Source organism: Aspergillus oryzae, chromosome 1 (assembly GCF_000184455.2).
Source record: "Aspergillus oryzae RIB40 DNA, chromosome 1".
NCBI lineage: Eukaryota > Fungi > Ascomycota > Eurotiomycetes > Eurotiales > Aspergillaceae > Aspergillus > Aspergillus oryzae.
This window is the reverse complement of record NC_036435.1, coordinates 3,567,209-3,578,869: the sequence shown is the minus strand read 5'-3', so window position 1 is coordinate 3,578,869 and position 11,661 is coordinate 3,567,209. Positions and strand designations below refer to the sequence as shown.

General features: G+C 48.9%; 5 protein-coding genes across 5 annotated transcripts; 3 read left to right on the top strand and 2 right to left on the bottom strand.

The window, feature by feature from the left end:
* Nucleotides 1-244: 244 nt before the first annotated feature.
* Nucleotides 245-1,413, top strand: AO090005001074 (S-adenosylmethionine-dependent methyltransferase; the record flags this gene model as incomplete). The annotated part of the gene is made up of 3 exons (XM_001818000.1): nucleotides 245-278; nucleotides 340-600; nucleotides 668-1,413. The coding sequence occupies 3 exons, from the start codon at nucleotides 245-247 to the stop codon at nucleotides 1,411-1,413; spliced, it is 1,041 nt and encodes a 346-aa protein (XP_001818052.1).
* A 556-nt stretch (nucleotides 1,414-1,969) lies between these two features.
* Nucleotides 1,970-2,728, top strand: AO090005001075 (uncharacterized protein; the record flags this gene model as incomplete). Its single annotated transcript, XM_001818001.3, has 2 exons — nucleotides 1,970-2,170; nucleotides 2,243-2,728. 2 exons carry the CDS (start codon nucleotides 1,970-1,972, stop codon nucleotides 2,726-2,728), a joined length of 687 nt encoding a protein of 228 aa, XP_001818053.1.
* Nucleotides 2,729-2,811: 83 nt separating this feature from the next.
* On the bottom strand, nucleotides 2,812-4,989 carry rok1 (RNA-dependent ATPase ROK1; the record flags this gene model as incomplete). Its single annotated transcript, XM_001818002.1, has 1 exon — nucleotides 2,812-4,989. The coding sequence occupies one exon, from the start codon at nucleotides 4,987-4,989 to the stop codon at nucleotides 2,812-2,814; it is 2,178 nt and encodes a 725-aa protein (XP_001818054.1).
* Nucleotides 4,990-5,655: 666 nt separating this feature from the next.
* On the bottom strand, nucleotides 5,656-6,487 carry AO090005001077 (F1F0 ATP synthase subunit g; the record flags this gene model as incomplete). The annotated part of the gene is made up of 3 exons (XM_001818003.3): nucleotides 5,656-5,908; nucleotides 5,964-6,048; nucleotides 6,226-6,487. 3 exons carry the CDS (start codon nucleotides 6,485-6,487, stop codon nucleotides 5,656-5,658), a joined length of 600 nt encoding a protein of 199 aa, XP_001818055.1.
* Nucleotides 6,488-9,555: 3,068 nt separating this feature from the next.
* On the top strand, nucleotides 9,556-10,763 carry AO090005001078 (NAD(P)-dependent alcohol dehydrogenase; the record flags this gene model as incomplete). The annotated part of the gene is made up of 2 exons (XM_001818004.3): nucleotides 9,556-9,722; nucleotides 9,782-10,763. 2 exons carry the CDS (start codon nucleotides 9,556-9,558, stop codon nucleotides 10,761-10,763), a joined length of 1,149 nt encoding a protein of 382 aa, XP_001818056.1.
* Between the last annotated feature and the right edge of the window lie 898 nt (nucleotides 10,764-11,661).

Below are 11,661 nucleotides of genomic sequence, written 5' to 3'. Positions count from 1 at the left end.
GGATTAGGCACTGTTCTGAATTCTTATCTTTGGGTCCGGAGCGGATCCGACCCGCGGAACATCGTGGCCCGGCCTTGCCTTTTCGGGCAATCACGACTTTTTTTTTTGTGTTTCGGGATCAGAAAACCGCCCACCAGTGTTTTGCCACAGGTAAGGCAAATATAAGAGGAGAAAGGCTCTCCTCCCCTTTTGTATTGGTCTAGACCGGCCATACTCAAAACCCAATTACCATCAGACCGCTACAATGATCAGCGCGGACCCCCACGAGCCTCTCCACGGTATGTGTCCCCAGTTTCCCCGAATTGATAGGAAGCGATAGTGGATTGATAAGCGTCTCAGTGTTCGACCTGCCTCAAATCCACACTAAACCTTCTGGCACCGAACTTTTACGAGCTCTTGACATCTTAGCGATCAAACCAAAGAGTTTTGCTTCAAGTGGCCATGAAGCGGTGAAGGCTCCAACTGTCTACCCGACCGGAGTACCGCGCTATTTGACGTCTATCATCTCGAGTCCCCTATCATGGCTAGATACCGATGAGCTTCGGGAAGCTGTCTGGGATGCTGCTGCTGCTCGACTCAGCGAACGCTCTGGGCGATCCGGTACGAGAAATATAAATGTAGTTGACTGTCTCCAGGAGTTCCGTATGTCTAACTTGGGGGCCAATAGCAATGCCTGCCATGACCCGTGTCTTCACGATTCCCAGTCCAACGGGCGAAGAGCTGACTTTGACTCTGCACGAACCATCCTTAACTGCCGACAACCTAGGAATGAAAACCTGGGTATCCTCATACCTTCTCTCCCAACGTCTCCACTCTCTCCTCGAATCAACCCCACAACTCGTCCCATCTGAGACGACCACCCCTACCCCGAAGACAGATCGCACACTCCGAGCCCTAGAGCTAGGCGCAGGAACAGGTCTCGTGGGACTTTCGTTTGCGGCTATCCGCGGACAGTCGGCTTCAATTCATCTCACAGACCTCCCCGATATTGTTCCTAATCTTGCCCACAATGCCGCTCTGAATGTGGAGCTGCTTACCAACACGGCCGCGACTGTTACGACTGGCGTGCTGGACTGGTCCATTGCTCCCGAGCCTCTTCCCACCCAAGAGGAACAATATGACCTGATCCTGGCCGCCGACCCTCTGTACTCCCCCAAGCATCCCAAATGGCTTGTAGAGACTATCGGGCACTGGTTGAGCCGCGGCCTTAATGCACGCGTGGTGACCGAAATGCCCCTGCGAGATGCATACTTGCCGCAAGTACAAGAGTTTCGTGAGCGCATGGGACAGCTTGGTCTGGAGGCGGTTTATGAGGGAGAGGAGGTAGGGTACGATGACTGGGAATCGGCAGATGGAGGAGCGCTAGCAGTTCGATGCTGGTGGTCCGTTTGGGGGTGGAGCGAGAAGCTCTAGCCTGTCGCGACTCACAATCCCATTGGTCTGGTCTGTCAGATCATATCAACTGCACTAGAACGATGTCACGAAAATCCACGATCAACGAGCGATGATAGAGAATAGATAGATTACATAGATGTCCCTGCGCAGCGATCGGTCGGCTCATCGTTAGTATAGAACATTACATGAGAGCTTGAAATGCACCGTCTATATTGTTATCAAATTAGCATGGTAATTTGCCAATAGGACAATGATAGCGATATGGTACCATCCGATTGGAATCTTGTCATTTACTTATCAGTTCCACGGATGTAACTTTTGAGCCAACCACCACTGCCCGCTCACGTGCCCAGACCTATGACGGCATTGTGTTCCTGACCATTATCACAATCAACTATTTAGATCGCCACAGATCTGTATTACCATTTCTTTTTCTACCTGTACATATTATACTATTTCAAATGTAAATATTTTGATTATTTATATATAACCACCAAGACCTCCAACTTGAAACAAACCCCAAAACACTAATATCCCATATCAACATCTACCCCAACAGTCAACACCCACCAAAATGGTCATCGGCCTATTAACAATAGCCGCAATTCCCACCGTAACAGGTGTCGCCCTAGGCGTAAGCGAACAGCACAAAGCAAACGAGCGCAAAAACGACGAGAGACGCATGGCCAAATTCCTCATCGACGTCGAAACCAACGGAGAGACACAAGAAGACAGCGAAGTATGCGGGAAGCGGTTCGTATTAAGGAATAACAAGGTATGTGGCGCGGCCCATCACTGCGCTTGTCGCGCGCGCATATGGCTGATCTGGAAATCACGTTTCGGGTAGGTTTATCTCGATGATCCGAATCCTTTGAATCGGAAGCTTCCGTCGCATACGGTCACTTCGTTTTACATTGAGTATCCGGAGCTTGAGGAGACAAAGCATTTGAAGCGGGGGTTGGGGCTTGTTACTACGATTTCGGATAATCCGCCTATGCTGGGGTGGATTTATGTGGATAAGGATACGCATGAGTTGAAGTATGGGAATCGCACGGCGAGTGTTGAGCATGTTGTTGGGCCGTGGGATTGGACGGAGGATGAGACGACTATAACGCTGGAGGAGAGTCCGGATTTTTATGCGGTGCAGGAGGAGGATGGGGACTGGGCGGTTTATTTTGATCGCGACGGGGATGAGTTGGAGTATGTTTTGGAGGAACAGGACAAATTGGATAATGCGTTCGCGCCTATTGCTTTGAAGCGGAAGTTGATTGAGCAGCTTTTACAACAAGCCCAAGCTCAAGCTCAGCAAGCTAAGAAAAATGATAATTCGTGATTTGGTATCCATTGTTTGGAAGGGGAATCGTAATTTCATTTTTTGTACAGAGTATTATGTATGGGACTTTTGGCCCGTCTTTTTCACTCTTGGATGCCACCCCAGCCGTCGTCGCCGCTATCAGGCTCCGCACCTGATGGTCCTTGGAGCTTCCTGTTACGGCTCGCTGCGATGGCGCCCTTCTTCTTGTTTTCCATGCGTCGCTCGAAGCCGCTCTTCGTACTGATTCTTGTCTTCCGCTGCTGCTTGTCATCTGCCACGCTCTTGAGGTTCGTCTGTCTGGCTCTGACGCCGTGTTTCTTCAACTCTTTCTTGTCCTTCTTGCTGAGATCGGGGAGAGAGTCCAGAAGCCATTTTTGCACTGACTTCTCGCCCTCCGTTCCTCGTAGCTTCTCACTGACATCGATAACGTTTGCAATACTCTTGACGTAAGGGATGTCTTCCTTCGTGTAGTATGTCACTGCGACACCACCTTCACGACCAGCCCGGCCCGTACGTCCAACTCGGTGAACATAGACAGCCGCCGAGTTCGGAATATCGTAGTTGACAACACCGTTGATTCCGCGGAAGTCGATACCGCGAGCCAAAAGATCAGTTGTAACGAGAATCCAGATCTCGCCCTTGCGGAAGTTCTTCATAATCTCAGAGCGCTGGCCGTCCGAGAGATCGGAGTGGAGGACAGCGATACGCGATGAGCCACCAGCTTCGGGAGGAATGTCGTAGCGCAGTTCTGAATGGAGTGCCACGGCTCGAGGAATAGTCTGTGTAAAGATCAAGAACGGCGGACGAAGGCGAATATCCGATGCTGCTGCCGCAGCCGGATGGAGCAGTTGTCTTAGACCGAGTAGCTTTCCTTGTTCCGTTGCAGCGTAGACCAGCTTATGCTGGATGTTGGGAATGGCGGAGTCCTTCAATCCAACGACGAGGCGATATAATGGGTAAGACTTTGTGAGACTTGAAGCATCCTTGCGCTCCTTGATTGTTGATTTGGCGAGATCTTCGATGCTCGAGCCCATGGTAGCTGACCATAGACTTGCTCGAAGCTCGGGGTGTGTGCAGGCGCGCCAGATATCAAGAGTCTGCTCACGGAACAAAGGATCCAAGAGAACATCTGCCTCATCAAGGACAATATTCCTCACTAAGGGCAACGTAGCCATGGGTTTGGTTTTGTTTGCAGAGAGTGCATTGACCAGTTGTAGAGGAGTCGTCACGAGAATATCACTCTTAGTGACAGGGGCCTTGCCCTTGCTTTTCTTCTCGGTAGTCTTTTCGTCGTCCTCCGACTCAGAAGATTCGGAACTGCCCTCGTCCAAAACATCCTCATCGTCGTCCTCACGCTCCACGACCTGCATACCCTTCTTCATTAACGTGATCTTAACACCAGTCCCCGAGACCAACTTTCTCCCTTCGTTGACAATCTGACTGGCTAGCTCCTTAGTCGGCGCAACAACGACCGCAAAAATGCCTCGTTCTTCTTGTTGTCCATGGTGATGGCGCACAATCTTATTGATAACCGGAATCAAGAACGAAAGAGTCTTTCCACTTCCCGTTGGCGCAACAACCAGAAGATCCGGCTCAACCGGCTCTTCCGTCTTCGACTGGCCAATCGTCCGGTCACCCAGCAACAAAGGCAGAGTTCCCAGCTGCACTTCCGTAGGTACCGTAAAGCCCTGTTCGGTGATGTTTTCCGCCAAACGGCGCGAGATCTTGTACTGTGTGCGCAACTCCTTGAAAGAAACAAGAGGCCGCGGGAATAACCGCCGAGCCTTCTTCTGCTCTTTCTTAGTGAGTGTCTGAGCAGGCTCTTCTTTCTGCTTTCTCTTCTTCTTTTTCTTCTTCGGTTCTTCTTCGCCCTGCGCCTGCACAGGTTGGATTTCCTCAAGCTCGCGCATATCCGTCACTTTGATCTTGTGAGAATTCAAGATCGTTCTGCGCTGCACTTCATCCATCTCATCTTCGTCTTCCGAGCCAGAGCCCCGTTCCTCATCCGATGGCGCCTCTTCGGCCTTCACAACCTTCTTCGAAGATCCTTTATTAGAGCTGAAGAAGTCCAGATTCGGTTCGCGTTCCTCCGGCTCATCCGCCGCAGAACCCCTCTTTCTTTTCTTGCCATTCTTCTGTTCTTCAAGGAGCTTCTCAGCTTCGGAATTACGAAACAGCTGCGGGTTCTCCGCCTTGCCTGTCGAGGGAAGTGATGCTGAAGACGAGCTAGGACCAGTCTTGAATTTGGTCGATCTGGTCAACAGCTTGAAAGCATCCATCGCTGTGAGCTATATCGCGCCCGTGCGAAGAAAAAGATACTATGTGAATAGCTGCGACGGGTTTACAGGTTATAAAGGTGTGGTGGTGGTTGGATACACGGTATAAAAAAAAAGTTGGAAAGCAGAAATTCTTTCCCGCACGGGCCAATCAGCGTTGTGTTTCTCCATCTGTTACGGTATCGTACCTTAAACATGGACTCCACAAAAAAGCTGCTAGCATTTAATTGATTTGATTCCACGGCCCGTTCTAGAAATTTCACTATGAATGCTGCCCTTGATTAGTAGCTGTTTTTCTTTTAGGTCATATTGCATTGTTAGAGGTATGCAAGTGTTACACCCTTGGCATTAATGCTACGTAGCTATAAGCAGTACCAAGATATAGTAACGAATGATCAATTCAAACGCACATCTAGCACATAAATGACGAACATCTCTATACGACTTCCACTTTTGACACAGGTAGAATAGGAAAAGAACCAAAACAACAATTGGCATGTGTATCACTCCTGGATTAAAGCATCCAAAGGAAAAGAGGGGATCCTCCAAAAGTGGGTGATTTACCTCAGACAACAGTTAAATTCCATCGTCTATCATACAATAGTACAGAACGCAGTGATAAAAGGAAATATAAAAAAGACAGGCCATGCATTAGTGCTTGCGGGTGATCTAGTGGTCTCCGTGGTGCTCAGGGTGGCCCCTGTAGCCGACAATGTTCATTCTACCGATCATCTCACCAACGGTAAAGAATCCGATAACCTCCGCGAGAGTAACACCGGCCAGGGCGAGTTCCTTAGGGCTGGCATTGCGGACACGGGCGGCGATGTCTCCGGGAGAGACGAAGTTGGCGTTCTTAAGGGCGGCAGGGCTGCGGAAAGCGTTGATCAGAGGCTGGTAGAAGGACTGGAAGGTAGCCAGGTTGCTGCGGGATGTTAGTCAATGTCGCGTACTTTTATCGGTCACATGGAAGCGCTTACGGAGGAGTCATGTTCTGTCCACGGAAAACGAGCTTGGCGAGTTCAAGGCCGACCTTTCCGTAGTAGAGGGTAGGGGGTATCATAGCTGTTTCATCCCAGTATATTGTTAGCGATGCTGGTACACATATCGGCGGACGTTGAGACGGCTGGTGCGCCCCCAAACGCAGGGGTCGTGGTAACAATGGCGATGCTGACCACGGCTCCCACTGGTAGCAGGAAGGAGCGAGACTTCACGAAACCAAAACATCGGAGATCTTCTTACAATCGACGAAAGCGATGACTTTTCCGGTCCTTCCACCAACCTTCCTCAGAGCACTGCCGACGCCCTGGGCGGCATTCGAAAGAGCGGGACCAGCGGTGGATGTGACACGAGAGAGACCTTCAGATGCCTTGGAGGCAGCAGAGGATGCAGCCTCGCTAGCCTTCTGAGCAGACTCCGGGGTGGAGGAGGCGTATCTGACAGCGGTCCTCCGGGTCAGGAACTGCGATTGCCGAAGAACGGCACGGGACGCGGTAGCGGGCATCTTGAAGACCACAGAAAAGAAAAAAGACTGTAAAAGGAGAGAAAGACTTTTAGAAGTGGCAGACGGAGGACAAAAGAGTCCAATGGCGGTGTGGTCAAGAGCCGGAGACACTGGATCGTCGCGCAATTGCAGGACCAGAATCTGAGATTTGAGGCTCGGGAAGTTCAGGGAAAACGCTCTCTCCATTGGGTCACGTGCACAACAGCACTGTTGACATGCCATCCACAATTCCAACGGCCCGACCATGAACAATTGTGCATACTTACAAGTCCACACCATGATATACTAGGCGACTAAATAGGAGCTCGCTAATATCACTAACTGATTACTAGGCGATGAGTTACTATTATCCCATCATACAGTTGTCCAGGGAATTCAGGCTTTCACACCTCGATGGAGTCTGCACTACCGGTCCGATCAGTCAATCATGAGATTTTATAGGTATATACGAAGTTAAATTGGCCAATTCATCAATTAATGGCTACTTCGATTGGCTGCTCTGACTTTAACTAAGCCATCATGGTAAAACGTCTATTGTCTAATCCGGCATTGATATACACGTCGTTTTTGTTATCACGATGAAATATGTTTACTTGATATCTCGCAAATGACGAAAACTGCAACAGTCTTTAGACGGTCGGGGCTTTCGTGTAAATCTAACAGTCAGAGAGCCAAGCGTGACCTGATAGGAACCAGTTCGCTCTGACAATAGCTCTTCATGGAAAGCATGAAAGCATCAAATCAATTGGACGCAAGATATATCTTTACTTCCCGCTTACAGCAAGTGCGGGTCTTTGCTGAGATCTGATATCAACCGTTAATGGATCAGAGAATTGGAATCTTCCGTATTAAAAGTTATGCTGTTGAGAGCTCTTGAAAGTTTAAAATGCCGGAGAATCTACCAAAGCCATAGCAACGACAAATATGGCCCCACCAAAATCTCCGAGGACATACGAAATACTGGGTCGAACCTATTAGAGATGGAGCTAGCTACTTTCCAGAGATTGGCGAGTCTTTTCTATACTAGACTCGATCACCCCCGTGGGCTCTTCCTGAGTGGTCTCGCACCGTTAGACGAACAATGCTCAAACTCCAACATATGAAGCCTTGAGATTAAAATGAAAAAGTGCAAGAGATGAAGCACTTTTATACGCTCATATTATCGGCAAACTCTGGTCAGATGCTTATCTTGGGAGATATTCGCTGACATGCTATCTATAGGGCCCTATGGAGTATGACAAGTGAGGTCCCGAGGCGTTTCTCGCGTGAGATTGGTTCTATACCCGAGGCAGCTTAAATTGTGGTATGAGGATGCATTAAGCTTTTCTTCTAGAATCTCTCTAGAAGTTCCTAGAGCAAGAGAGGCTCATGGCGAGTGGACTGACAAAATCGCTGGCCAATCGCAGCGGGTCGGCGTCATTTATGACATCTTTAGATTGCCCTAGGCAACACTATCGGCGATGTGACATTGAAAGGCATTTGTTCAATCATCATTCGTGGCGCAGGAAAGTCATTGAAGAGTATCACATTAATTAAAGGCGACGCAAAGAAGTTATATGCCAAATATACTGCGAGTGTACCCTATAAACAGATATATATTAGGGAGCCGATTTGATGCATGGCTCTGTGAGACGCGATCCCCGAGCTATGACGCTTTTCGGGAACTTAATGTTAGGGAATCATACATGCCCTCTTTGTAATCTGCTGTATCCGATTGATTATATTGTTGTAGGACACTGCCGCTCTCTATATGTAGCTGTAGGACGGAGAGCACCTTCGATATGTAGTAGCATCTCATCAATCCGAGACAGGTCGAACCATATGACTTTCGGAAGACCCGAGTAACGACTTACAGTGAAACCGAGAGGAAGAATAAATCCGTCCTATGACTGTTCACAACTTGATGACCGAAGAGGGATCGAGAGTTGCCGAGTGAACCCGTGAGCATGTCGGGGTGGATACAAGAGTATCGAACAGTCTTTTGGATTCTCCACCAAAGAAGGCGACGTTTCCACCGGAGAATTACCCCTCTGGGAACAATCCCACTGAACTATGGTTCTGGCCCAGGCACCAAAACCAATGAATGCTACATGATTTGTTGGACAAAAATTTTGATAATGCTTGTGGATTCGAATTTTCTTATTCAATTTTCTTGTGGAGGCGCAAGATGTATCGAAAATGCGCGTTTTGTGGTTTGTTCAATGATCACCAATGGCTAAAATCCCTATTTAACCGAAAGAACCCTATGTGATTCTGCAGCATATTGGTTTCAGATAGAGATAGATAACCCAGTTATCAGTTTAGAAGCGTTATCTTTGTCTCATGGGCTTCACGTTTTGAGGACATATTATGAAGTCATTGAACAAAATAACATTTCTTGAAGCATTTTTATCAACCATCATGATGCTCGAAGCTTTAGTAAACAACAAATGGAATTCGTTATAGGCTATTCCACATCATCATTTCCAAAGTTTCTCCCTGAGAGAGACTTTGTATGCGCAACCCTTTCCCATTTTATCAATGGTCCAGGGTCACGAACCCGCTCCTGGTTCCTATAGTTTCCTAAAACAACAAATGTGTCTGCAATAGAAAGACGGCCAAAGATATTCCGTTCGAGGTCCCGTACATATTGAGGCTACACGCTCCAGATACGGTAATGGGCCAATTCTCCGAAGACTCAGTGAGCCCATGACTTCCAATGGTGACCAATGGTGATGCCCCAGAAGTGACCCCGCGGGCGCGGGGCACCGGCTAAATAAAATCTGGGCCAGTGATGGGTGCCACGATGCCTCCACTCCGTCCCGCAGGAAAGATGGAGCATGGAAAATGGAGCAGTGGTATCGGTTTGACGGTTGACCGTCTTTCGCAATCGGGATCCTCAGTGACAATGCAAGCTGGGTCTGATTAAAAAAAAAAATATTCTCAATGCTCCGTCTTGGAGGGGTAGCTCCGTCGGGCAGCTATTAAAGCTTGTTGGTTCCCCTACTCTTCCTGCTTGTCCCTCTTGCTGCATTCTCTCATTCATCTCGATCCTCCTGACGTCAATAATCAGGTCTCCTTCGCACATCATGGCTACTGCAACTGTCCTCGAAAAGGCCAACATTGGTGTCTACACCAACACCAACCACGACTTGTGGGTCGCAGAATCGAAGCCGACGCTCGAGGAGGTGAAGAGTGGTGAGAGCTTGAAGCCCGGTGAGGTAACAGTCCAGGTTCGCAGTACCGGAATTTGCGGGTATGCACTTTTGTTCCCTAGCGACATGTTCTCAAACTGATGATTGGTGTCTAAAATAGATCTGACGTGCACTTTTGGCATGCCGGCTGCATTGGTCCCATGATTGTCACGGGAGACCATATCCTGGGTCACGAGTCGGCCGGCGAAGTGATTGCAGTTGCCTCCGATGTCACCCACCTCAAGCCAGGCGATCGTGTCGCCGTCGAGCCCAACATTCCCTGCCACGCATGCGAGCCTTGCTTGACTGGACGTTACAACGGTTGTGAAAAGGTGCTTTTCCTGTCTACTCCTCCCGTGGATGGTTTGCTGCGGCGCTATGTCAACCACCCCGCTGTCTGGTGCCACAAGATCGGTGATATGAGCTATGAGGATGGAGCTCTGCTGGAGCCTCTCAGTGTGTCTCTCGCTGCAATTGAGCGAAGCGGCCTTCGCTTGGGCGACCCTGTACTTGTCACCGGTGCTGGTCCCATCGGTTTGATCACTCTCCTCAGTGCCCGCGCCGCGGGAGCAACACCCATTGTCATCACCGATATCGACGAGGGAAGACTAGCCTTCGCCAAGTCGTTGGTTCCTGATGTTATCACCTACAAGGTGCAGACCAATCTGTCCGCTGAGGATAATGCTGCGGGCATTATCGATGCTTTCAACGATGGCCAGGGTTCCGCCCCTGATGCCCTGAAGCCTAAGCTGGCACTGGAGTGCACCGGTGTTGAGAGTAGTGTCGCATCTGCTATCTGGAGTGTCAAGTTCGGTGGCAAGGTCTTCGTGATCGGTGTGGGCAAGAACGAGATGAAGATTCCGTTCATGCGTCTGAGCACCCAAGAGATCGACCTTCAGTACCAGTACCGCTACTGCAACACCTGGCCTCGCGCCATTCGTCTTGTGAGGAACGGTGTCATCAGTCTGAAGAAGCTTGTTACACATCGCTTCCTCTTGGAGGACGCTCTTAAGGCCTTCGAAACTGCTGCAGACCCCAAGACGGGAGCTATCAAGGTTCAGATCATGAGCAACGAGGAGGACGTGAAGGGTGCTTCAGCTTAAATCAATCACTGCCGAAACGAACTTCAGTCCCGGTGTTAAAGGTAGTCAGTCACGTTTTATACCTTTTGTGTTTTTTCTGATATCATTTTCTGCAATGATGAGTCATGTAATGTTATGATGATCGTTTAGATATATTGCTTTGAACTATAGACATTCTAGAAGAATTCTATTTCTTGAACTTTTCAACATCGGCTTGTGTTTTTTCTTCATTTGGATCGAAATAACTTAGACGCGTTAATTGTATTCCGATTCCGCAACTTATCTGAATATGGACTGCAAAGGCTGCTTTTGTATGACCGCCGGTCAAGGACCTTGGGGACACTTAGGCCTCAATGGCGACTAGTTCACTTTGAAGTGCCTGATTGAGTGTAAATTGATACACATTGATTTCGACTCATTCGCCGTTGTAATACCCCATCGGAGCTTACCATCAAAGTGCTACCGATTCGCCAATGGGAGAAAGTGCTCCTATTATTCAGCGTTTTATCCTTGATCTCAACAACGGTTTCAAGGGAGAAGCCTTGTTAGTACAACCCCATGTTCTCCCCAAGATAAGATGTAAAAGATACCCAAGCAACAAGCTCTTCATAGCCACCTATTCCTATGGATACATGAGAAGAAAATAACGAATTATACAGGGAAACGTCCCACGAACTTCCAGGACGTGATATTTACCCCAGACTTGCCAGATCTCGCCCCATGCATGCCCAGACATGCAATGGGCACAAGCCGATGCTTGTAGTTGACTTGCACACGCCATGTGGGCCTTTTGCATGGCTGGCATTTGTTCCCTGTTCCACCTGGACATACATTGGTGTCCTTTTCAAGGTCCAGGCTACACGATAAATTTTATAAGGTTATGGAATACGAACCTTTGGGGTCCATTTCTGATTCACAC